Here is a 24,000-nt window from a genome sequence, read left to right as displayed (position 1 = left end):
GTTATTGAGATCTACACAAATAGGGCTTTCTCTGCAGCTATTTCCACTAATCCTTTTAAAAGGTAACACTAACCCATCTCTAAACATGTTTCACAGAATTTCCACATACCTGCATTTGAACTCAATTCTCTCAGAAATACAAAGTACTCTCTTTCAGGTAACAAACAAACAAACAAAACAATAACAACAGTGCACCTTGGGCAATTATCAGACTGCAGCAAATCTTTTATTACAAATAATTAAATCTCTCCATAACGTCTCAAACAGTATCAAACACCATTTCATATCTCTAACACAGAGCAGAGCAGGCATTCAGTACTAGAACCAAGTGAGAAGAAGTGTTAAATTTCAAGCTTCTGATCGCATCACATGGTGACCAAAGCTTATATGTCATTTTCTCACGTTATCCAACTGTGCGTCTTATACATCTTGTCTCGGTGGAGACAAAAGTGTCTATTTAATTTGTTAAGTGCAGGAAATTGAGAGATAAAATCCAGTGAAAACACATCAATCTCAATTCAACTCAGTTAAAAAACAACACAGAAGCAAACTTAAATTAGCTGTATTAAGGGAAGAAGGGGAAGGAAGGCATGGGGTTAAGAGTCAAAAGTGTAACAAAGGCTGGTAGCTATACATGGCATGTATAGCTTTTGAAACTATTTGTCATACGATATTTTAAAATAAAGTGGCTTTTGTAGATTTTTTTCTTTTTTGGTATTGTAAACATGTGCTCTTTAATAGTACCCGAATTTAATTTAAAACCTTTATTTTTTTCAAACAAAACATACTTTAAAGCCTTTAAGGCAAACGTCCCCCTAAGGAAAAAAGAAAGTCATTTATTATAAAACTGTGAGGACACCCAAGCAAGACCCCACTTAAGATTCGTCAGCATGAACTTGAGAGCTTTTGTCCACTGTTCCTCAGAATTAAACTGGGTTTTGATGGAATAGGAGCCACCGCTGCCTCCTGTGTCTTCAATCTTGCCTTTTTCCACATCCATCCTGCAGATGGACACAGCAGAGCTCATTAGTAACTGAGATCCGAGTTAAGTCAGTTCAGGCAAATGGGCAAGGACTCAATCATGGGACCATTCACGTCATTTTATCTACTAAAGAACTCTTGGCGAGGAACGGTAGTGTATTTTGGATTTGCTTGAAAGCCAAAAATCAAGAAGGCTGTCACAAGAGTCTCATTGTCATTGTGGAGTACAGGGACAGGACACACACCCAAACAGATGACAAGCCTGGAGCAGAGGGTAAGTGAGGGTTACAGTACTCCTCACTGTTTTCCTAGGCATCCCTGAGCTCATGGGGAGAGAAGGGCAGCAGAAGAAAAGAAATGCTTTGTTTTGGGGTGACAGAAGCAGCTCGGCCTTACTCTCTTGAACTAAGACTGCCATCCATCACCGGGCTCCTACACAATTTGGCCAAAGGAAGCATTCCTGTATATTTCCAGGGCCTTAAGGAAACATCCTCCTGAAATTGGAGAGTGGGCATGAGCTCTGTGCTATGAAAATCCCCTGAACTGTCTAAGACAACATTCCTTTCTCCAGGAGCCAGGTGGTCACACTTGGTCCTCCCTGCAGTGCTACATCAGTCTTTGCCCATCAGTGTCAAGTGATTTCGTACCATTTTCTGCTTTCCCACCTTCTATATGTTGTTTTTTTTTTCCCCTTCTATATGTTTTGCCTTTATTCTTACTGTCCCTTCAATCCTGCTCAATTTGGTCCTACTCTAGGTTCATTCAGCACTGGGGGATACTGACCTGTAAGGAAGACAAAAACGTGTCTCGCCTTTCTCAACCTCTTCTTTGAACTGCTGAACACAGTCCAGGAAAGCCACCATTGCATGGTCAAACTTGTTGTCCCAGAAAAACCGCAACCCACCAGAACAGTATAATGGCAGCTCCTGCCCAAGAAGAGAGAACTGGCTATGGGTGTGGCACTAAGACAGGCTATTATATTTCAGAGACTGTTCCCAATCCTCTCAATCTCTCAAGTCATGTTCTGTATCCCACTGAAAACAGTAACTCTGGGCAAATAAAAATGCACTTAGTACTGTTTTACTATCAATGGAAATGAATTAAATATCTACCTCACAGTGATTCACTCCCCATTCTAAAGCACACACTCTCCTCCAATCTGTCCATATCCCTTCTCAATAGACTGTGAAACACCTAACTTCTCTCTAGACCTCAAAGAGCTAATCCTGAACTAGATAAGACATTGACTCTTCTTGAGATATATCAGTCTAAGAAGGAAACTGAATAATGCCACTATCAAAAGAAAACCATTTTGTTAGAAGGTACAAGAATTCTGTATTCCAGTGAAAATGGAGCTCCCCAGAGTACCTTGGATTTGTCTGTCAGAGACTCCAGGTATGAATGGTTTCCATAGGGAACAAGTCGATATCTAAAAGAAGAAGCATACAGAGATGGATACAGGACTCTTACTAAAGTGATTATTGGGATGTTAGAACCCAATGGTTTTTCAGACTTCATCCTCTTTTATTATTCCCAACCCTCTCCCTCATCTCCCTATAGAATCCATGTTTAAGATTTGCTTACCGGCCCTGGCTGGTTGGCTCAGCGGTAGAGCGTCGGCCCAGCATGTGGATGTCCCGGGTTTGATTCCCAGCCAGGGCACACAGGAGAAGCGCCCATCTGCTTCTCCACCCCTCCCCCTCTCTTTCCTCTCTGTCTTTCTCTTCCCCTCCCACAGTCAAGGCTCCACTGGAGCAAAGTTGGCCTGGGTGCTGAGGATGGCTCCGTGGCCTCTGCCTCAGGCACTAGTGCCTCCAGGGCAACGGAGCAATGGCTCAGATGGGCAGAGCATCGCCCCCTGGTGGGCATGCTGGTGGATCCCAGTTGGGCGCATGTGGGAGTCTCTCTGCCTTTGCTTTTCTCACTTCAGAAAAAAAAAAAAAAGATTTGCTTACCAAACAAAGTATATTTATTACATAATTGTCTGGGGGGGCCTTTGTGGATGAAATTGTTTTAGATTTAAGGACAAAAACTGAAAAGAGCCTAAGGAACACTAAGGTTCTGGAGATAGATGGTAAGTTAGGGACTACTGCTAAGGTCATGCAACTCAAGGACTGCTTATCAGTAGGAAGAGCCCTATGATGAGGGGAAAACCAGAAGCAGGCAGTCTCCACAGACAGGAAACTCCCAGGCTGTTGGGAGAAAGGGTTTCGGCCATAGTGGAGAGCAGTACCAGAATGGAGATACAAACGATATCAAAGATGTACCACGCCACAAGAAAGGGCTACATTTCTTACCTCTGAAATTTCAGACCCATCTTATTGGCCAGCGCATGGAGCAGCAACACCGTCTGGCCCCAAGCAGCATTAATTTCATTCCATTCCACAGGAACACTGGGCAAGCGACCCAGTCTGAAGTTATTGATTGTGCCAAATTGTCCACTGTGCCTACAGAAGAAGGCAAACAGGCAAGGAAAAATATAGGGAGAACTTAAAACTTAGCAAATTCTGACACTTCCTGCTCTCACCTAAAATCTAGCCTATACCTCTCTCATCTCCAGATTAATATATCCAACCTCTACGTGGTGCTTCAAATATATGTCTAAGTGTCAGTCCTCACCTCTACCTGCTGCTCAGATGCCAAAGCAGAGCCTGGGTACCATCCTTGAATGCTCTTTCTCAGCTCCCCCCCCTGCAAAAAAGCACCACTCTGGTGATTCTACCTCCTAAATCTCATCAAGCTGTCCACTTCTCCCCAGACTCGATGCCACTACTTTCTTTTCCTGTGACGATTCCTACTAACTGTCTCCTTACCAAAAATACTGCCCTCTTCCCCAAGTTCTTTCTCACATTGCAGGTAAAGTTATCAGAATCGCAAACGTGATTATATCACTTTTCTGTCTAAAATGCTTCAGTGGCTCCCAATGCCTTCGGTTTAAGTCTGCAGGCTTTTATGACACCTACAAGATACTTTAGGAACTGGTAACTCTCCAGTTTCATATCCTGTCATTCTCCCCTTTACACTCAATCTCTAGTCACAATAAGCTCTCTGAATTCACCACTCCCACTTTCCTGTTTCTTTACACATGATGTTCTCTCTGCCAGAAACCACCCCCCTCCTCTGCAGACTTCTACTTCACATCTCAGCTTCCCCGAAGCAAAACGTTCCATGCGGCCTCCCCACATTGGGTCAAGTGGCCATTGTGTTCCCACAGTACCCTATATTAACCATTATCACATTGTGTTATAATTGTCTATTACTTATCTATCTTTTCCACGAGATTATAAGCAACTAGAAAGAATACAAATTGTTTGCTGTTGCCATCCCAGTGCTTAGAATAGTACCTACCACACAGAAGACGCTCAACAGATACTAAATGGATAAAACATCAAATAAATTAATACATGAATGTCCTTTGGGGTAAGAAATCAGCTCCAGACAGAGAACCAGAATTTCATGTGGCTGGAGGGTTCGATCTTTCTTTGAAAGAGTAGATGGCAATAAGCTCTAGAATTCCAATTCCCTGATTGTTCCTAGCCCATCACAAGGAATCAAAGAAACCTGATGGGGTAAGAATGATATACAGTCCTATTTTGTGGGAGATGGGCACCCTGGCTTGGTGGTCAACAGCTGAAGCCAGATTTGTGGTACTTCCCAGATCTTCACCCTCCAGCCCTCATTACCAGATGTGGAAGGTTGCATTGAAAACGTTGGTTTTCTTCAGCTTGTCCAGCTGCATCTGGGCGTAACGCATCTGGTTTTCTACGCTCTTTAGCTCATCGTCCAGTTCCAGCTGTTGTCGTTTAAATTCACTGTATTCCCTCTGATACCTGTGAGCAACCAAGGTAGCCATTGAAGGTTGTTAGTTTGGAGGCTAAAATTTCTGTTATCACTCTCCTTAATGATTTATTCTTAGTAATCATGGTTGCATCTAGTCACAGCAGCTTTCAGATTTGTCAGAGATCCTACGCAAAGGAACTTATCTGCACCAGTTGTTTTGCCTGGGAGAGACAGGAATGTCTCAAATTCCAGCTGCCCATATTCAAAAAGAGGAGGAAAAAGAGACTCAAACTAGGGCCAAACATCTCTTAGATGTCTGATCTTTTCCAAAATCAAGGTGAGTGGGTCAAGAGTGGCTTCTTCCATGGATTAGTCATAACTGAACTTCTCTAACTTCACCTCTATATACTTACTGTCCTTTAAAATAGTTAGTAATCACCATTTCCACACTTGATCTTAGCCAAATGGCTGAGAAGTGTTTAGTAAACACCATTTCCAATGGAACTTGTTACACTGCTCTGTGAAAAATTAACTTTTTGTCCTGTCCTTCATATCCCCTATTTCAGTGAATGTGAAAACTGTCTCCTCCAATAGACAGAGGGTTCTCTCAGGTCAAGAGCACCAGTGAAAATTTTGAGCTAAGAAAGAATGAATGTAGGCCAGTATGCTCATCCTTCCAGAGCAGGATGCCGGGTGCAGCAGCTGACTAACCCAAATGAGCCCAGTTCCCTACAGCACAGAGCTGTGACTACAGCCCTTGCTATCCTTTCTCTATTTAATCAACATGCTTTTTTCACTTAATCATGCTGACCCTCCACATATAACCCTTCAAACAAAACTCTAGAAACAGGGCCTGGCAGGATCCAGAGCAGACATGCTGCGAAATGACAGCTGACTGCAGCTTACAAACGAATCAGACACATTCAGCTGGAGCTTTGAGGGCAGGAAAAGAGAAGAACAGGGTGATCACTCACTGCGCCTCCTCCTGGTCCAGTCTCTCAGCCTCAGCCTGCACCTTCTCGAGATTTTCTGCCACTATCTTACGGTTTTTTTCCACATCTTCCAGCTCCTGAATCAGCCTCTCCTCTTCCAACGCCAGCTCTTTTAGTTCCAGCTGCAGCTGTTCACTGTCATTCTCATTCATTTGCTCTAAGATCTCCAAACAGCGTCTGCCAAGGACACACAGTATGCTTACCAGAGGGAACCTGTTCACCTGAGTGGAACACACTCTTGGGTAAGGACCAGGCAGTCTCAGACCAGTGACAGCTCAAGCCCATATGTCATTTTCTGGGCCCTGGCTCTAGAAGCACTCACTTGTAGTTCTGACACTCATTTTCAGTGACGTTGAGCTGAGTGTCCAGCTGGTCTAAAAGAGTATCTGTGCATTCCTCACACAGCGGGTGATCCACATCTGTCTGGCCTGACATGATGTCAAAAAGGTCCCCAGTGACCTGGAAGTGTGGGAGAGTCAGGGTAGGGCCTGCCCCACGCTACCTGCCCAGTCCCCCCCCCCCCCACCTCTACCAGCCATGCCCACTGCTTGATGCTGGAATGAGGCTGACTTGCCTTCAGTCTTCGGCTGAGGTTCTCCATGGTCCCACCATCGGATGCCTCCCCAATCAGAGTGAAGCTGTTGGCACTTTCTGTAGACATCATCCTGCAGACAGCCCCCCGCCCATGGGCCACATGAGGGAGCAGAGAGGCCTCCTCCACCTACTGTGGTGCCAGTGGCAGAGACTCTCAAGCACCAGCTGAGGGGCCTCAAGGTGCACACCCACTCCTAGCCTGACTGACCTCCCAAAGGTACCTCTCTCCCAAGGGAAGGCCATGCTGGTCTTCCACAGGGGCACTCAGCATGAAGGTTGGCCTGGATGGACTAAGGAGGGAGAGGGGCAATCAAAAACTGAGATGTGTGTGTCTACGACGGAAAAGGAGAACCTGGAAAGACCACATTTTAATATTACATCCCTCGCCAGCCACCTTCACATGCATCAATAACTAAGAATCTGAACATCTACAACATTTGCTATTTTTAAACTTTTCAAGAGCCCATCTTTTCTATTTGTTAATCACTCCCCTGACTTGGTCTCAATTCTTTATCATGAGAGCTACTGTCTCTTCCCACATATGAATGGCTACAGGAAAAACTAATTGGGTTTTCCAGTACTAATTGAATCCTGGAAAGTGATGGGCCAGGTATAAGGGAATGCATCTTTTCTAAAAGAGTCAAAAGGCTAAGTGATGCTTCAGCTCTTTCACCTAGCTCCAGGCCTCAAGTCCGGGTTCAATTAAAGTTCTACTAGTCTTTGGCAAGGAGCAGGGGGCTGAGGAGTAGTAGGCACCTGGCTGGTGGGATGAATCTGCGAGAGACACCATCCTGGCGAGTTTCAATAAATGGCTCCTGGGAAAGAAATAAGAGGGCATTAGAATTCTGACAGTTTAGAGGTGAAGTCTATTTCCCAAAGACAGCCTCAGAACTATCTGGCTTTATACCTGATAACCACAAGACTGATAAACCACAGAGACTTAACAAATGGGTATTATCTAGCCAACTCTTGAATACTAAGGAAGGACCCCTGGTACAGACATACTTCAAGTCCCATATGATTTTTTGTGGGGAACAGCATTCCCTAACTCTGTTTATACTCAATTATAATTAACTGTACATTTTCTCAACACTAGTCAGGGGTAAAGGTGAGATGTCCTATATATAAGAACACAAGGACAAAGCCAGATCAGACTACAATGAAGGTTGCCATGGCATAGAAAAAAGTAGGTAATTTATGTTTTCAATACTTTGACATAATTTATATGTGATAAAAAAACCTATGACATCTGTTTTTGGCAATGAAAATGCTCACTGAAGTTATCACAGTTTAAAATGACATGTTCTCTAACACTGACAATCCTATCTGGCCAGGGTAATTATATAATTCGTTGCCCAAACCAAGATACTTTAGAGAATGAAGAGAAGTAGATATTAATAATTACCTAGGACAACAGATATAAACTAGGTACGCCCTGAGATGACCTGGATCCACAGGTCATCACATCTCTCACCTATAATGGCTTATAATTCTGCCTCAAATAAAGAATCTCTCTTCACATTTTTGAATGGATGCCTCATTCAGTAACCCTGTGACCTCAGGTGTACTTCCTTACCTCCAATGATCCACAGCGGCCTGATTGCGTAGAATGTCTCTTATTAACCAGACATCCCCAAAATCTGTGGCTCTAGAAGCACAAAGTACCTTGCAGAAACCCAGTTTGCCTTTCAGTGTTTCCTACCTCTCCTGAGTTAGCCTCTTCCTCCTGGGTCTCTCCTGATTTCACCTGGGCTGTGGCAAGTAATGGAGCTAAGGGCAAGGAAAATATTAAGTCAGAAAGAATCCTATCAAAGCAGAAGTGAAGCATGACCAGGTGTTGGTACAGTGGATAGAGCATTGGCCAGGAAGGCTGAGGACACAGGTTTGAAACCCTGAGGTCACCGGCTTGAGCGCGGGGTCACTGGCTTGAATGTGGGATCATAGATATGACCCCATGATCACTGGCTTGAAGCCCAAGGTCTCTGGGTTGGGCCCAAGGTCACTGGTTTGAGCAAGGGGTCACTGGCTCAGCTGGAGTCCCCCCAGGTCACAGCACACATGAGAAAGCAATCAATGAACAGCTAAGGTGTCACAACAAAGAATTGATGTTTCTCATCTCTTTCCCTTCCTGTTTGTCCCTGTCTGTCCTCTCTCTCTTTAAAAAAAAAAAAAAAGTGGATATGAAAGTATAAAAAAAGAATTAGAAACATCCTTATCATCACCCCACCTCCACCTTTTTCTGAGTACCATTTACACAAAGAAGAATCTCTTCTTCCCCTTGTTCCCATTAAATAAGATTAAGGGGCTGTTAATTTTTTCTCCAGTATAATGTTATGGTTATGTTTTTAAAGATACCTTATCTTTAAAAAATAGTTACCAAAATATTTATGGTATTTATTTTTGGGTTTTGCTTCAAAATAATTTGGGGTGGGAGGGGAAGAGATAGGGCTGCAGATAAAACATGATTAAATATGCATCGATAATTGTTGAAGTGCCCTGGCCGGATAGCTCAGTTGGTTAGAGCATCATCCCGAAGCACAGAGGTTGCCAGTTTAGTTTGATCTCTGGTCAGGGCACATACAGGAACAGATCTACATTCCAGTCTCTCTCTAAAATCAATAAAAAAATAAACATTTAAAAAAATAATTGTTGAAGCTAGGTGATGGGTACATAGAGTTCATTATATACTTGGAAGTTTTCCATAACAAAAGTAAAAAAACAAAATAATGAGAGGGAATGGGAGGTGAGTGGAGGTATAGAGGACACAAGACTGAGAGAATGGAGTTACTTGTTGAAGCTGGGTGATGTTCATTATGCCCTTCTCTTAGCTGTATATGTGAAAATCTCCAAAATAAAAATGTTTCTTTTTAATTTTTCCATTGATTTGAGAAAAAAAAAAGAGAGAAGGGGGAAGGAGGGGCGGGGGGGAGGGAGAGAGAGAGAGAGAGAGAGAGAGAGAGAGAAGCATCAACTCTTGTTCTACTTATTTGTGCACTCATTGGTTGCTTCTCTTATGTGCCCTGACCTGGGATTGAACCCAAAGACCTCAGCGCACTGGAAGATGCTCTATCCACTGAGCAACTCGGTCAGGGCCACCATGATAAAAAGTTCTAAATCCATTAAAGAGTTAATTCTCAAAGAAGAGAAATTGGGTAGTAACAAAGGCTAACATTTATTTAGTTTTATTTGTCCAGCATATTCCTAAGTATTTGTTCTTAGTCATATTTGATTTTTAAAACTACCTGGAAGTCATTTTACAGATAAAGAAACCAAAAAACCAGGACCTAGAGAGGTGATGTCACTTGCAAAACGACATTCACCTAGTAAATGACGCCAGGATTTATATCCAAGCAGGCTGATTCCGTCAGATCCTTGAACTTATTTAAACTGCCTATTCAGTTTTTTAAAACTAAATCTCACTTCTTGAGACTATGAGACTCTGTTACTCCATTTATCAACTGTTGACCACTGGGTAAATCACTTAAGCTTTCTTTCTTTTTTGTGTATTTTTCTGAAGTGAGAAGCTGGGAGGCAGAGACACACTCCTGCATGCGCTAGACCGGGATCTACTAGGTATGACCAGGAGTGGGCGGTGCTCTGCCCATCTGGGGTGTTGCTGCGTTGCAGCAGGAGCCATTCTAGCACCTGAGGCGGAGACCATGGAGCCATCCTCAGCACTAGGCCAGCTTTGCTCCAATGGAGCCTTGGCTGTAGGAGGGTAAGAGAGAAGGGGAAGGGTGGAGAAGCAGATGGGCGCTTCTCCCGTGTGCCTTGACCAGGAATCAAACCTGGGACTTCCACATGCCAGGCTGATGCTCTACCACTGAGCCAACTGGCCAGGGCCACTTAAGCTTTCTGAGCCTCAATTCCTCATTTGTAAAATCATCCCTAGAGGTTGTTGCAGGGACTAAACAAAGTAATGCATGTAATGCACTTGGTATATGACAAGTCCTCAAAAAATGCCCTTTATTTTATTTTCATATATATATAATATATATATATATATTATATCTACTGAAACAGCAGGAGTAAAAACTAAGAACCGTTCCTTGTTATAGAAAGCTCTCAGAAGCATACTATGTCAGAACTCCTTTATGTTTCAGATGAGAAAACAGGGAGTCAAAGTGATTAAGTGACTTTCCTAGGTCGACACTGGAGTCTGTGACAGACTGCACAGACATCTTAAGACCTACATCTCCAAAGCTGCTCACTTTCAACAATTTTGACCACTCTCTTTGCAAGGGTCTCGCTGACCTGTGAGCTCCTGGATGGTGACACGGTCCAGGATCTTGAAGCTCGTGTCCAGTTTTAGGGGCTGGCTGCAGCGCTGGCAAACAAAGCTCACCTGCATGGTGCTGCTGGACGTCTTAGATCCCTCCATCCCTGCGGCGGTGGAGAGGAGGCGATGTTAGGGAGAATAGGCACCCTTAAACCCCCGGTCCGAGGATACCACCAACCTTGCTGTTGTGAAGGGGGAAATCCCGCCCGCGCCGTTCCCTCTAGCAACCGCACGATACCAAGTGGACTTGCTTCCGGGGCAGCCCCGGCAAAGACTGTTTACAGCCCAGTCAGAGAGGGGCTGCATTAGGGGCAGTCAGGGTTCCCAGGCTCCCTTCTAAGGCCACGATTCAGTCCTCGACGCTGTTCACCTCGGGGCCCGGAGCCCGCCACCCTGGTCTGGTCTACCGCGGGGGCACCGTGGCCTCAAGTCTGTCCTGGAGCGAGGCCTTCAGAACTGCCATAGCCAGCCTTCAGCTACTTCCCGGTCGGCCTGCGGAGGACTTCCGCCCTGACAGGATGTGACGCCACGACGGCTGCAGTTGTAGGAGGAGCCAATAGGTCTGTTTTGCCTGGCCGCTTTCGGGCCGGCTTGCGCCCCCTAGAGGCTAAACTGGGAAACGCGGCCGGCACAGGCTGACGGGCAAAGATTGGGAGGGGAAGTGGAGAGACAGAATTGGAGAATGAGGAGGCTCCGCCTTTCTCTAATTCAGTGACTTTTCTTCAGATGTCGCTTCTGAAGAGCCACTTTAATTATTCCTGCAGTATCAGTGTTAAAAAAAGTTTCGCTTTGGGAGAGCTGGGATTTCTCTCAAACGTCCCTGAGAGAGTGGTAGACACACTTGGAGAGAAGGTAAACTTTGTGTTTTATTTTATATTATAAAATTTCAATTATTAATTGGGAAAAGTCAAGCACCTCAGATACTGAAAGTAAAAAGATATATCTTTTATAATAAAGCATAAAATTAAAACATTTCTGTTTTGGTGCAGGAATAGGGCGGTCAATGACCCAGAATAGAGTTCAAAAATGGACCAAGTGGCCCTGGCCCGTTGGCTAAACGGTAGAGCGTCCGCCCGGCGTGTTTAAGTCCCGGGTTCGATTCCCGGCCAGGGCCCACAGGAGAAGCGCCCATCTGCTTCTCCACCCCCCCCCCCGCCTTCTTCCTCTCTGTCTCTCTCTTCCCCTCCTGCCCCCAAGGCTCCATTGGAGCAAAGTCGGCGGGGGTGCTGAGCACGGCTCCATGGCCTCACCTCAGGCACTAGAATGGCTCCGCCCCGGCCCAGATTGGCAGAACATCGCCCCCTGGTGGGCAGGCCGGATAGATACCGGTCCGGTGCATGTGGGAGTCTGACTGCCTCCCTGCTTCTAACTTAGGAAAAATACAAAATAATTTAAAAATAGACCAAGTATACAGGGGGATTTAGTTTGTGATAAAGTATTCCAAATCAGTGGAGAAATGAACTATATACTTAATGTAATGAGTGGGGCAAAAGAACCATGTAGATAGTGGTGAGCTGAATCTTCTACTTCACTGCTTACACCAGAAGGTCCAAGTTAGCCACGGATTTAGGCATCAAAAATATAATGAATAAGGGGGAAGGGGGACAGAAAAAAAAGAAAAAATACAATGATTAAAAAAGTACTACAGCCTGACCAGGCGGTGGCGCAGTGGATGGAGCGTCGGACTGGGATGCGGAAGGACCCAGGTTCGAGACCCCGAGGTCGCCAGCTTGAGCGCAGGCTCATCTGGCTTGAGCAAAGAGCTCACCAGCTTGGACCCAAGGTCACTGGCTCCAGCAGGGGGTTACTCGGTCTGCTGAAGGCCCGCGGTCAAGGCACATGTGAGAACGCAATCAATGAACAACTAAGAAGTCGCAACGCGCAATGAGAAACTGATGATTGATGCTTCTCATCTCTCTCCGTTCCTGTCTGTCTGTCCCTGTCTATCTCTGCCTCTGTAAAAAAAAAAAAAAAAAAAAAGTACTACATGCCTGGTATGTGGTGGCGCAGTGGATAGAGCATTGACCTGGAATGCTGAAGTTGAGGGTTTGAAGCCCTGGGCTTGCCCTGTCAAGGCACATATGACAAGCAAGCAAAACAAGCAACTAGCCTAACCTGTGGTGGCACAGTAGATAAAGCATTGACCTGGAACACTGAGGTCGCCACCCTGGGCTTGCCTGGTCAAGGCACATATGGGAGTTAATGCTTCCTGCTCCTCCCCCTTCTCTCCATCTCCTCTCTAAAATAAGTAAAGTTCTTTAAAAAAAAGTTTAAAAAGACCCAAGTAACTGTGAATTTATACTTCTCACTACTCATGCCCCTCTATAAAAACCAATAAATAAAAACTTTTAAAAAGTACTTCATGAAAGCATGAGTGAATATTTTTAATAATCCTGGAGTGGAAAAGTTCTGCCTAAGCATGACATGAAAATCAGAAGCCCAAAAGGAGAATATTGAATTTTATTCCTTAGAAATGAAAACTTCTGGAACTATCAAAGACACTGTAAAAAAAAAAATTACAAAAGAAAAATGTAGGGCTCTGGCCCCATGGCTCCGTTGGTTAGTGTCCTCTGGATATGCCAAGGTTGTCAGTTGGATCCCCGGTCAGGACACATACAAGAGTTGACCAATGAATGCATAAATAAATGGAACAACAAGCCAATGTTTTCTCTCTCTAAAATTAGTAGTAATAATAAAAAAGTTAGGCCCTGGCCGGTTGGCTCAGTGGTAGAGCGTCGGCCTGGCGTGAGGGGGACCCGGGTTCGATTCCCGGCCAGGGCACACAGGAGAGGCGCCCATCTGCTTCTCCACCCCCCCCTCCTTCCTCTCTGTCTCTCTCTTCCCCTCCCGCAGCCGAGGCTCCATTGGAGCAGGGATGGCCCGGGAGCTGGGGATGGCTCCTTGGCCTCTGCCCCAGGCGCTAGAGTGGCTCTGGTCGGGGCAGAGCGACGCCCCCTGTTGGGCAGAGCGTTGCCCCTGGTGGGCGTGCCGGGTGGATCCCGGTCCGGCGCATGCGGGAGTCTGTCTGTCTCCCGTTTCCAGCTTCAGAAAAATACAAAAAAAAAAAAAAAAAGTTAAACTTGCTTTTTACTTGGTTCAGTTGACTACTTTGAGAGTAGTCTGAAGAAGGGCAAGGTTGGAAGCAGGAAGACCAGATAGGAGGGTTTTTTTTTTGCATTGACACAAGAGATGATTGTCTATTGAAATAAGAAAATTTACATAAAGACTGACCACAGAGTGGCGCAGTCGATAGAGCATCGACCTGGGACACTGAGGACCCAGGATCGAAATCCCGAGGTCGCTGGCTTGAGTGTGGGCTCACCAGCTTGAGCACAGGGTTGCCACTTGAGTATGGGATCATAGACATGACCTCATGGCTGCTGGCTTGGGTCCAAAGGCTGCTCCCTTAAAGCCCAAGGTCACTGGCTTGAGCAAGGGGTCACTGGCTCAGCTGGAGCCCCCAGTTCAAGGAATGTATGAAAAAACAATCAATGAACACCTCAAGTGCCACAACAGTGAGTTGATGCTTCTCATCTCTCTCCTTTCCCTTCTCATCTCTGTCCCTGTCTGTCCCTCCCTCTTTCTGTCTCTCTTGCAAAAAAAAAAAAAAAAAAAAGTTATAGGCAGTATACATGGTATGATTCCATTTGCACAAAAAAATATATACTGTATGTGGTGTATAATATATTACATTATATCAAGTGATATGCAGCAAGCAGTTTTTCATTGGACAATGGAACAGAGACTTTACTTAGTTTGTGTTGTTATTTTCACAAGTTTATAGTTAATTTACAACAAAATTAAACTTTTACAGAAAGATAATGTAACAATACAAAAAGTTAGAGGTATAGTGTCATGGAATTACCCATAATCGCACTACACTATAATTGTATTGTCATGGCTGCATCACATCACATGCACTCTAACTTAACGTATTTGTTGCTGGAAATTTCCCTTGCTTCCAGTTTTGGTGATTACAGTAACACTGCAATGAAGAGCTGACTGCTTTCTTATGATAAAGCCTCATTATTGGGATTATTGATGAAAAGAGTATGGCTATTTCATGTCTCTTATTTAATATTAGCAACTGTTTTCCAGAGCAGTTGCACAAAATCATATTCTGCCTGCAATAATGTATATTTTTATTTTACTTTATTTTATACATTAAGTGAGAGGCATGGAGGCAGAGAGACAGACTCCTGCATGCACTGGGATGGGGACCCACCCAACAAGGCCACTTGTGGATGATGCTCTGCACATTTGGGGCTGCTGCTCCGTTGCTCAGTAACTGAACCATTTTAGCACCTGAGGCGAGGCCATGGAGCCATCCTCAGCACCTGGGGCCAACTCACTCAAACCATTTGAGCCATGGCTGTGGGAGAAGGAGAGAGAGAGAGAGAGAGAAGGAAGAGGGGGAAGAGTAGAGAAGCAGATGGTCACTTCTCCTATGTGTCCTGACTGGGAATTGAACCCAGGACTTCCACATGCTATGCCGATGCTCTACTGCTGAGCCAACTGGCCAGGGCCAGTAATGTATAAGAGTCTGTTTCATGATGCCTTGGCCAGTATTAGGTATCAAATATTTGAGGAGGGGGAATAAATGGCACTTCTCTATTATATTAATTGGCATCATCAGGACCTGTGGTGGCACAATGGATAAAGCATCAACTTGGAACACTGAGGTCACTGGTTCAAAATCCTGGGCTTTCCCAGTCAAGGCACATATGGCAGTTGAGCTTCCTGCTCCTCTCCCCTCCTTTCTCTCTAAAATGAATAAATAAAATCTAAAAAAAAAAAAAATTGACATCATTTGTACAAATCAGCTTGTTCACTTTTTTGTGAACTTTCTGTTTGTGTCCTTTACTCATTTATCTACTAGGTAATATTTTGCTCAATATTTTTCATCAATTTGTATGAGTGGTCTATTAATGTATTTTCCAGATGTGCAAAAGTTTTCAATTTTTATGAGGTCAAATCTGTCTTTTTTTTTTTTTTTTTTTTTTTTTTATTTTTCTGAAGCTGGAAACAGGGAGAGACAGTCAGACAGACTCCCGCATGCGCCCGACCGGGATCCACCCGGCACGCCCACCAGGGGCGGTGCTCTGCCCCCCAGGGGGGGGTGCTCTGCCCATCCTGGGCGTCGCCATATTGCGACCAGAGCCACTCTAGCGCCTGGGGCAGAGGCCACAGAGCCATGCCCAGCGCCCGGGCCATCTCTGCTCCAATGGAGCCTTGGCTGCGGGAGGGGAAGAGAGAGACAGAGAGGAAAGCGCGGCGGAGGGGTGGAGAAGCAAATGGGCGCTTCTCCTGTGTGCCCTGGCCGGGAATCGAACCCGGGTCCTCTGCACGCTAGGCCGACGCTCTACCGCTGAGCCAACCGGCCAGGGCAAATCTGTCTTTTTTTTTTCTGGGTGATTTATATTGCTTAGAAAGTCGTCCTCACTCCCAGTGCACTTTCCGCAGCACACTCTGGCCGTTCCCATTCCCCTCTCCTACCCCCCCCCCAGGTGTGTCACCTCTGACATTCTCCCTAAACTCCAAGAGTCCTTCTACCTCTGTAACTTTCTAACTTTCTCTTATAAAATTTTTTTTTTTTTTTGTATTTTTCTGAAGCTGGAAACGGGGAGAGACAGTCAGACAGACTCCCACATGCGCCCGACCGGGATCTACCTGGCACGCCCACCAGGGGCGATGCTCTGCCCCTCCGGGGCATCACTCTATTGCGACCAGAGCCACTCTAGTGCCTGGGGCAGAGGCCAGGGAGCAATCCCCAGCGCCCGGGCTATCTTTGCTCCAATGGAGCCTTGGCTTCGGGAGGGGAAGAGAGAGATAGAGAGGAAGGAGGGGGGGGGTGGGAGGTGGAGAAGCAAATGGGCGCTTCCCCTATGTGCCCTGGCCGGGAATCGAACCCGGGTCCCCCGCACGCCAGGCCAACACTCTACTGCTGAGCCAACCGGCCAGGGCTAAAAAATTTTTTAGTAAGTCATTGTCACTTTCCTATTATTTTAAATGTACGTGATCTCCCTATGATTAGTATTACATAAATGTAATATATGAACAGATGATTTTCTCCTAGTATTGCTAATTAGTCTTTACAACCCTTCTTCCTCTTGGATCTTTCAGCATGAGACTCCCTCTAGAGTAGGTGAATGGAATCACTCCCAAAGAAATCCCACCTAGGCCTGGCATGGTGGGTTCGTAGTCCTACATTTCTTCCTGCTTTAACTACCACTACTAATGGTCTCAGAAAGGCATAGAGATATAATGGGCTTATAGAGGGGTATGGGTGTATAGAGATTACACCTGAGGGTTTGAAAGTCTAGACTGCCTGGGTTGAAAATGTATCTTTGTCATTCACCAACATTGATCTTGAGCCAATTATTCAACTACTCTTGTCTTGTTTCTAAAGTGAGCACAGGGTAGTGTGATGATTAAATGATGTAATAATATGAAGTAAAGAGAGCAATGCTCAGCACAGAGTAAACTGTCTGTGTGCCCTGCTGTTTGGAGAATATGTGACAGGTCAGTATGTATAGTGCTTGAGGGATTGTGAATACTCAACAACATACCCCAAACCATCAATTCAACAAAGGTTTACTGAGGACCTAATCAGTCTTCTAGGTCTGGGAGGATACATTGGTGAACTGCTCTAATAGCTTATATTCTAGGGGAGAGAATTTGACAATAAACATGTAAACAAATGAATAAGATGATTTCAGATAATAGTAGGTGTTATGGGATGAATTGAGTCTTTCAAAGATGTTAATGTTCAGTCCCAGGATCCTTTATGGAAATAGGGTCTTTGCAGATGATCAAGTTAATGAAGTTGTTAGGTTTCCCTAACCCAATATGACTGATGGTTTTTTTTTGTTTTTTTTTTTGCATTTTTCTGAAGCTGGAAACAGGGAGAGACAGTCAGACAGACTCCCGCATGCGCCCGACCGGGATCCACCCGGCACGCCCACCAGGGGCGACGCTCTGCCCACCAGGGGGCGATGCTCTGCCCATCCTGGGCGTCGCCATGTTGCGACCCTCCTGGGTGTCGCCATGTTGCGACCAGAGCCACTCTAGCGCCTGGGGCAGAGGCCACAGAGCCATCCCCAGCGCCCGGGCCATCTTTGCTCCAATGGAGCCTTGGCTGCGGGAGGGGAAGAGAGAGACAGAGAGGAAGGCGCAGCGGAGGGGTGGAGAAGCAAATGGGCGCTTCTCCCATGTGCCCTGGCCGGGAATCGAACCCGGGTCCTCCGCACGCTAGGCCGACGCTCTACCGCTGAGCCAACCGGCCAGGGCTTGACTGATGTTTTATAAAAACAGTTTGAGCCCTAGCTGGGTTGGATAGGGCATCCTCCCAATATGCCAAGGTTGCAGGTTTGATCCCCCATCAGGGCACATATAAGAATCAACCAGGCTCATCAGGTGGTGGCGCAGTGGACAGTGTCAGATTAGGATGCAAAGGACCCAGGTTCAAAACCCCAAGGTCCCAGCTTGAGCACGGGCTCACCAGCTTGAGCGTGGGGTCACTGGCTTGAGCATGGGATCATAGAGATGACCCAAAAGGTTGCTGGCTTGAGCCCAAGGTCGCTGACTTGAGCCCAAGGTCACTGGCATGAGCAAGGGGTGACTTGCTCTGCTTTAGCCCCCCCCCCAGGTCAAGGCCCATATGAGAAAGCAATCAATGAACAACTAAGGAGCTGCAACAAAGAACTGATGCTTCTCATCTCTCTCGCTTCCTGTCTCTCTGTTTCTGTCACACATACACACAAAAAGTCAACCAATGAATTCATAAGTAAAACAACAAATCGATGTTTCTCCTCTCTCCCTTTATCTAAAAAAAAAAAAAAATTTAAAGGGGCAGTTTAGACACAAAGATAGTCAAGAACAGAACATGTGAAGAGACACAGAGAGAAGAGTTATCTCCAAGCCAACACCTGAGGCTACCAGGAGCTAGGAGAGAGGGCTGAAACAGGTTTCGCCTTAGTACCTTCAGCAGGAGCATGGTCCAGCTACTTTGATTTCAGACTGTGAAACAGTATGTTTCTCTTGTTCAAAGACACCCAGTTTGTGGTACTTTGTTAAAGCAACAAACCAATATAGTAGGTATGATAATGAGTGCATGGATGGGTGGAACAACAGGTTGATGTTTTATTGTCTCTCTCTAAAAATCAATAATTTTTTTTTAATTTAGTTATCCATTCTACTCTTTTTAAATTTATTTAGTGGGAGTGAGAGAGACAGACTGACAGAAAGGAAGGGAGATGAGAAGTGTCAACTTGTAGCTGTGGCACTTTAGTTGTTCATTGATTGCTACTCACATGTGCCTTGACAGTTGAGGAGCTCCAGCTGAGCCAGTGACCCCTTGCTTAAGCCAATGACCTTGGGCTTCAAGCCAGACACCTCTAGGCTGAAGCCAACAACCACGAAGTCATGTCTGTGATCCCATGCTCAAGCTGGCAACCCTGCACTCAATCTGTTGAGCCTGTGCTCAAGCCAGATGACCCCATGCTCAAGCCAGTTACCTCAGGGTTTCGAACCTGGGTCCTCAGTGTCCCATGCTGACGCTCTATCCACTGCACCACCACCTGGTCAGGCTATCCATCTTACTCTTGAGAGACATTTGAGTAGTTTTCAGTTGAGGCAATTGTGAATAGTGTTGCAATGTACATTCTTTTTCATGTTTTTAGTGAATACATTTATACATTTCTGTTGGGTGTTTCTAGAGTTGGGATTTCTGGAAGACAGATTTATTCAGCTTTAGTAGATACTGCCATAACCACAGCTAACATATTAAAAGATAATTTGGGTATGAGTAGAGAATACAATGTGGTAGTGGAGGTGATGGCAAGAGTGAAAATGGAGATCAGTCTATCATAATGGTCCCAGCAAAGGATGACAGTGGCTTTGACTAGGGCCCTGGTCAGCAACTGCGGCTCGTGAGCCACATGCGGCTCTTCTACAAAATACCACGTGCGGGCGCTACCTCGATAAGGAATGTACCTACCTATATAGTTTAAGTTTAAAAAATTTGGCTCTCAAAAGAAATTTCCATCATTGTACTGTTGATATTGGGCTCTGTTGACTAATGAGTTTGCCAACTACTGGTAGGGTAACACGTGAGGAGATGGAAAAAAAACATACTCATACAGGATTATACAGGTAAAACTGACAAGATCAGATGAAGGTTGGATGTGGGGAGATGAGGGAAAGAGGAATCGAGGTTGATAGGTATTTCATTTCACAATTAGGTTGACAGTTGTGCTGGTTACTGAGATAGAAACAAGCAGAAAAATAACAGGTGTGTGTGTGGGAGAATCAAGAATTCACCTGAAGTTTGAGATGCCTTTTTAGTTGACAACTGGAACTCAGTAACATGTCAGGCCTAGAGAAGTAAATTTATAGCCATCAGCATACAGGTGTTGGGTACCACTGAGAGGTTCATGCAAGATAGAGAGGTGACCACTGGTGCTGTCAACATGGAAGTCATTAGTAACCTAACAAGAACTATCTCAGTGAGAATGTGGAATGGGAGTCTAACTGGAGAGGATTGGAGTAAATGGGAGATAAGGAATTAGAATGAAACAACAACATTGCTCAAGAAGTCTTGCCATGAAGAAGAGCACAGAAATAGAGTGTGAAAGAGGAATCTGAATTCAAGGGAGGGTTTTTCTCAAGATGGGAGAGATTTACCATGTTTGGAAGCGTTCCAGTGGAGGAAGATATATGTAATACAGGAAAAAGAATGGAGAATCACTGAACACAGACCTTGAGAAAGTAAAAGATGGCCTGACCTGTGGTGGCACAGTGGATAAAGCGTCGACCTGGAAATGCTGAGGTCGCCGTTCGAAACCCTGGGCTTGCCTGGTCAAGGCACATATGGGAGTTGATGCTTCCAGCTCCTCCCCCCCTTCTCTCTCTCTGTGTCTCCTCTCTCTCTCTCTCCTTTCTAAAATGAATAAATAAATAAATAAAACTTAAAAAAAAAAAAGTAAAAGAGGATGGGTTTCAATGCACAAGAGTTGGTGTTTTTTTGTTTGTTTTTTGGGAGTATTTTTCTGAAGTGAGAAGCAGGGAGGCAGAGAGACAGAATCCCACACGCGCCCAACCAGGATCCACCCGACATGCCCAACAGGGGGTGATGCTTTGCCCATCTGGGGCATTGCTCCGTTGCAACCAGAGCCATTCTAGTGCCTGAGGTGGAGGCCATGTAGCCGTCCTCAGTGCCCGGGCCAACTTTGCTCCAGTGGAGCCTTGGCTACAGAAGGGGAAGAGAGAGATAAAGGAGAGGGGAAAGGGGGGAGAAGCAGATGGGCGCTTCTCCTGTGTGCCCTGGCCAGGAATTGAACGCAGGATTTCCACATACCAGGCCAACGCTCTACTGCTGAGCTAGCTGGCCAGGGCCAGAAAGAGTTGGTTTTTAATGGGAACAGGGATGTTTCCTTCAATAAAAGGGGAAGAAAGGCAGAAGGTATTTCCAGGTTGGCAGATTTGGTGGTGTTTAAATTCTCACTTGCTTCTGTTTTCACAGTGAAAAATAAGCCAAGACCATAAATTGGAGGTGGGAGGGGAGGGATATTGAAGGTTTGGGGAGATAAGAAGGTATGACAGTCTTTGGAGTGTGGAAGAGTAAACTTGTCAGTAGCATGTAGTAGGGTCTCAGGCAGTGTTGTGCACCGTCTTGAGATTTGTGGACATGAACTTAAAGAGAGACCAGTTATCAGTGATCGTGTTTGATTTATAAGCACACAGGAATGAACAAAGTTTGGTAAATATAGTGGTGCCCTCGGCAGCTGTTCACTGAATAAAGTGGAATATTATACACTGTTCACAAAAATTAGGGCATCAGGAAACATGCAGATACTCTAGTACTTTTAGACTTTTGTATAGTGCATTTTCACTAATGAAATAAAAGTTGGTTTTGTGTCTCATTTGCATAATCAACTTTCTTTGACTTGTCCTTTGCTTTTCTGATATTCTTGTTTAATAAAAAAAATCAAATGCTTTTTTTATTGCTTTATATTCATTTTGAAATATCCCCTAATTTTTGTGAGCAGTACATAAAACATTTGGATAAGGGAGGAGGAATGGAGATAAAGAAGGAATGTGTGTAGCCCTGGCCGGTTGGCTCAGCGGTAGAGCGTCGGTCTAGCGTGCGGAGGACCCGGGTTCGATTCCCGGCCAGGGCACACAGGAGAAGCGCCCATTTGCTTCTCCACCCCTCCGCCGCGCTTTCCTCTCTGTCTCTCTCTTCCCCTCCCGCAGCCAGGGCTCCATTGGAGCAGGGATGGCCCGGGCGCTGGGGATGGCTCCTTGGCCTCTGCCCCGGGCGCTAGAGTGGCTCTGGTCGCAATATGGCGACGCCCAGGATGGGAAGAGCATCGCCCCCTGGTGGGCAGAGCATCGCACCTGGTGGGCGTGCCGGGTGGATCCCGGTCGGGCGCATGCGGGAGTCTGTCTGACTGTCTCTCCCTGTTTCCAGCTTCAGAAAAATGAAAAAAAAAAAAAAAAAAAGAAGGAATGTGTATATGCCTTCTTACAACTTGACAACAAAACACAAGTATTTGAGAACAAAGCCACCAACAAGAACAAACATATTAAGTTTGTAAGTTGAAGTTATAAATTTTTAAATACATGCAGGGTAAAGCAAACTTAAAATAAGGTAAATTTGGGAAAGCATTTCTGAAGTTTTAGACCTGACCTGAGGTTAAATTTCCTAGGGACAAGTGTTAATAGAAAATGGGAAAACAGATGTTAATAAGCAAGATAGGTAGTATGGGCTATGTTGTATGTAGTCTTGAATAAGTGCAAAAGGTCTTTGAGTCTGAAAGCAGGGATAATTACATAGTTTAAAGAGTAACCTCTTCATGCTAAACACTAATAGGTAGCTTATCAAAATGGCTTATGTATCTAGTGCCTGCCTTGTGTCCTGGCACTGGCTAGTTCTTTCAAAGATATGATTTCCAATACTCACAACCCTACAGAATTTTTTGCACTTAATCAAATTTGTTTCCTAACAACCCACTTCACCCTACCTCACCCCACTCCCACCCAGCTCACTAGTCTTTCAATTTCTTTAATAGGACTTCTTTCCTTCCCCAAGGCATTTTCTTGTGCTGCACCTGTATCTTTGAAGGCTCCTCCCCTGAGTCTTCCCAAGCTAATCTCATTACATCCTTTAGATCTCAGAGTAATTGTTACTTCATCTAAAAGGCCTTCCTTGGCCACTTTATCTAAAATAGGTCCCTGCTATTTTCTCCGTATCAGTTTCCTAATATTTATCAAATTTTGTAATTATGGTGATGACAGTTTACTTTCAGGTGTCTTCCCCAGTATTAAGCCCTGTGAGACCAGAGAACTTGAGTCTTGTTTACCTTTGATTTCCCAGAGCTGTGCTGTTCTATACAGGAGCCACTTGTCACACGAGCCTATTCAGTACTGCAATTGTGGCACGTCTGAATTGAGATGTGCTGTAAGTTTAACATTCTTACCATATTTTGAAGATTTGGTATGAAAAAAATAATGTATATGATCTCATTAATTTAAAAATATTGATTACATACACATTGAAATATTTGGAGAAACTTGGTTAAGTATGATTAAAATTAATTTCACCCGTTTTACTTTTTAATGTGGCTACTAGAAGATTTTAACTTACTTAAGTGACTAACATTATATTTCTAGGCTCTGCGGCAGTGATGTTACAGAGCCTAGCACAACAGCCCGCCCATTTTATTTAGCAAAATAACCAATGTCGACAGACCGAGAGAATGGGTGAGTGGAGATAAGGTCTTTGCCTCCCATTAGGAAAATGGATACAGCACTGTCCTAGAAATCAGGAGACCTGGGTTCTGTTCCAGGATTAAGTGGCATCACCGTGAAGCCAACCCATTCTGGGCGTTAATTTACCCATCAGGCAGTTGATCTCCGATGTCTGAAAGTGTATGAGAGTTAAGTGGTGGAGAAAGGTGGGGAAGCCTGGTAAAATAGAACTTTGTCTCTGGCTCTAGCATAGCAGTAGAGCTTCGGTCAAAGAGAAGAGGCTGCAAGAATCGCAGACGAGATCCCTGAAGCTAGCGCCGGGACCGACAGCTTTCTCGGTCTAACGTCACTTGCGCGCGACGACATCGTTGGTCCTGTCCTCCAAGCGGCAGCGCTAAGAAAGTCCTTTCGGTGAAGGCGAGTGCCGAGCTAACAGAGAGTCAAACAGCTCCTGAGTCTCTCTGGGACTCAGTAAACCAGCCTCCGCCACCCTCCCTTTTACTTTCCTCTTACCGGGCACAGGAACTGGGGAGACATGAACCTGACCCGAGCATCCAGAGTCGACCCTCAGTACGGCTGCGCAAAGCTCATACGCATTCTAGCTGGAGTCCCGGCGATTGG

At 45.2% G+C, this 24,000-nt stretch overlaps 1 protein-coding gene across 3 annotated transcripts; it reads right to left on the bottom strand.

The window, feature by feature from the left end:
* Positions 1–200: 200 nt before the first annotated feature.
* BECN1 (beclin 1) lies at positions 201–23,993 on the bottom strand. 3 transcript variants are annotated; one of them, XM_066263552.1, is made up of 12 exons: positions 23,893–23,993; positions 10,602–10,730; positions 8,050–8,117; positions 7,104–7,162; positions 6,328–6,418; positions 6,076–6,212; positions 5,736–5,930; positions 4,665–4,811; positions 3,279–3,428; positions 2,350–2,410; positions 1,765–1,907; positions 201–1,001 (listed from the first exon to the last, which is right to left on the bottom strand). In XM_066263552.1, exons 2-12 carry the CDS (start codon positions 10,726–10,728, stop codon positions 833–835), a joined length of 1,347 nt encoding a protein of 448 aa, XP_066119649.1. In that variant the 5' UTR covers positions 10,729–10,730; positions 23,893–23,993; the 3' UTR covers positions 201–832. The 3 variants fall into 3 exon arrangements, with proteins under 3 accessions (XP_066119649.1, XP_066119647.1, XP_066119648.1); XM_066263550.1 differs by lacking the exon at positions 23,893–23,993 and adding an exon at positions 10,997–11,153; XM_066263551.1 differs by lacking the exon at positions 23,893–23,993 and adding an exon at positions 10,805–10,977.
* Positions 23,994–24,000: the final 7 nt, after the last annotated feature.

Source organism: Saccopteryx bilineata, chromosome 2, assembly GCF_036850765.1.
Source record: "Saccopteryx bilineata isolate mSacBil1 chromosome 2, mSacBil1_pri_phased_curated, whole genome shotgun sequence".
Taxonomy (NCBI): Eukaryota; Metazoa; Chordata; class Mammalia; order Chiroptera; family Emballonuridae; genus Saccopteryx; species Saccopteryx bilineata.
Note: the sequence above shows the minus strand (reverse complement) of the source record. Positions and strands in the feature narration are given on the sequence as shown.

Excerpts from the sequence above, each read along its gene's own strand:
- BECN1 (XM_066263552.1), bottom strand. The coding sequence starts at position 10,728 with ATGGAGGGATCTAAGACGTCCAGCAGCACCATGCAGGTGAGCTTTGTT. Across the intron at positions 4,812-5,735 it reads CTGGACCAGGAGGAGGCGCA|GTATCAGAGGGAATACAGTG; the intron begins GTGAGTGATCAC and ends GGTTGCTCACAG. Across the intron at positions 1,908-2,349 it reads CTCTGACAGACAAATCCAAG|GAGCTGCCATTATACTGTTC; the intron begins GTACTCTGGGGA and ends CTTCTTGGGCAG.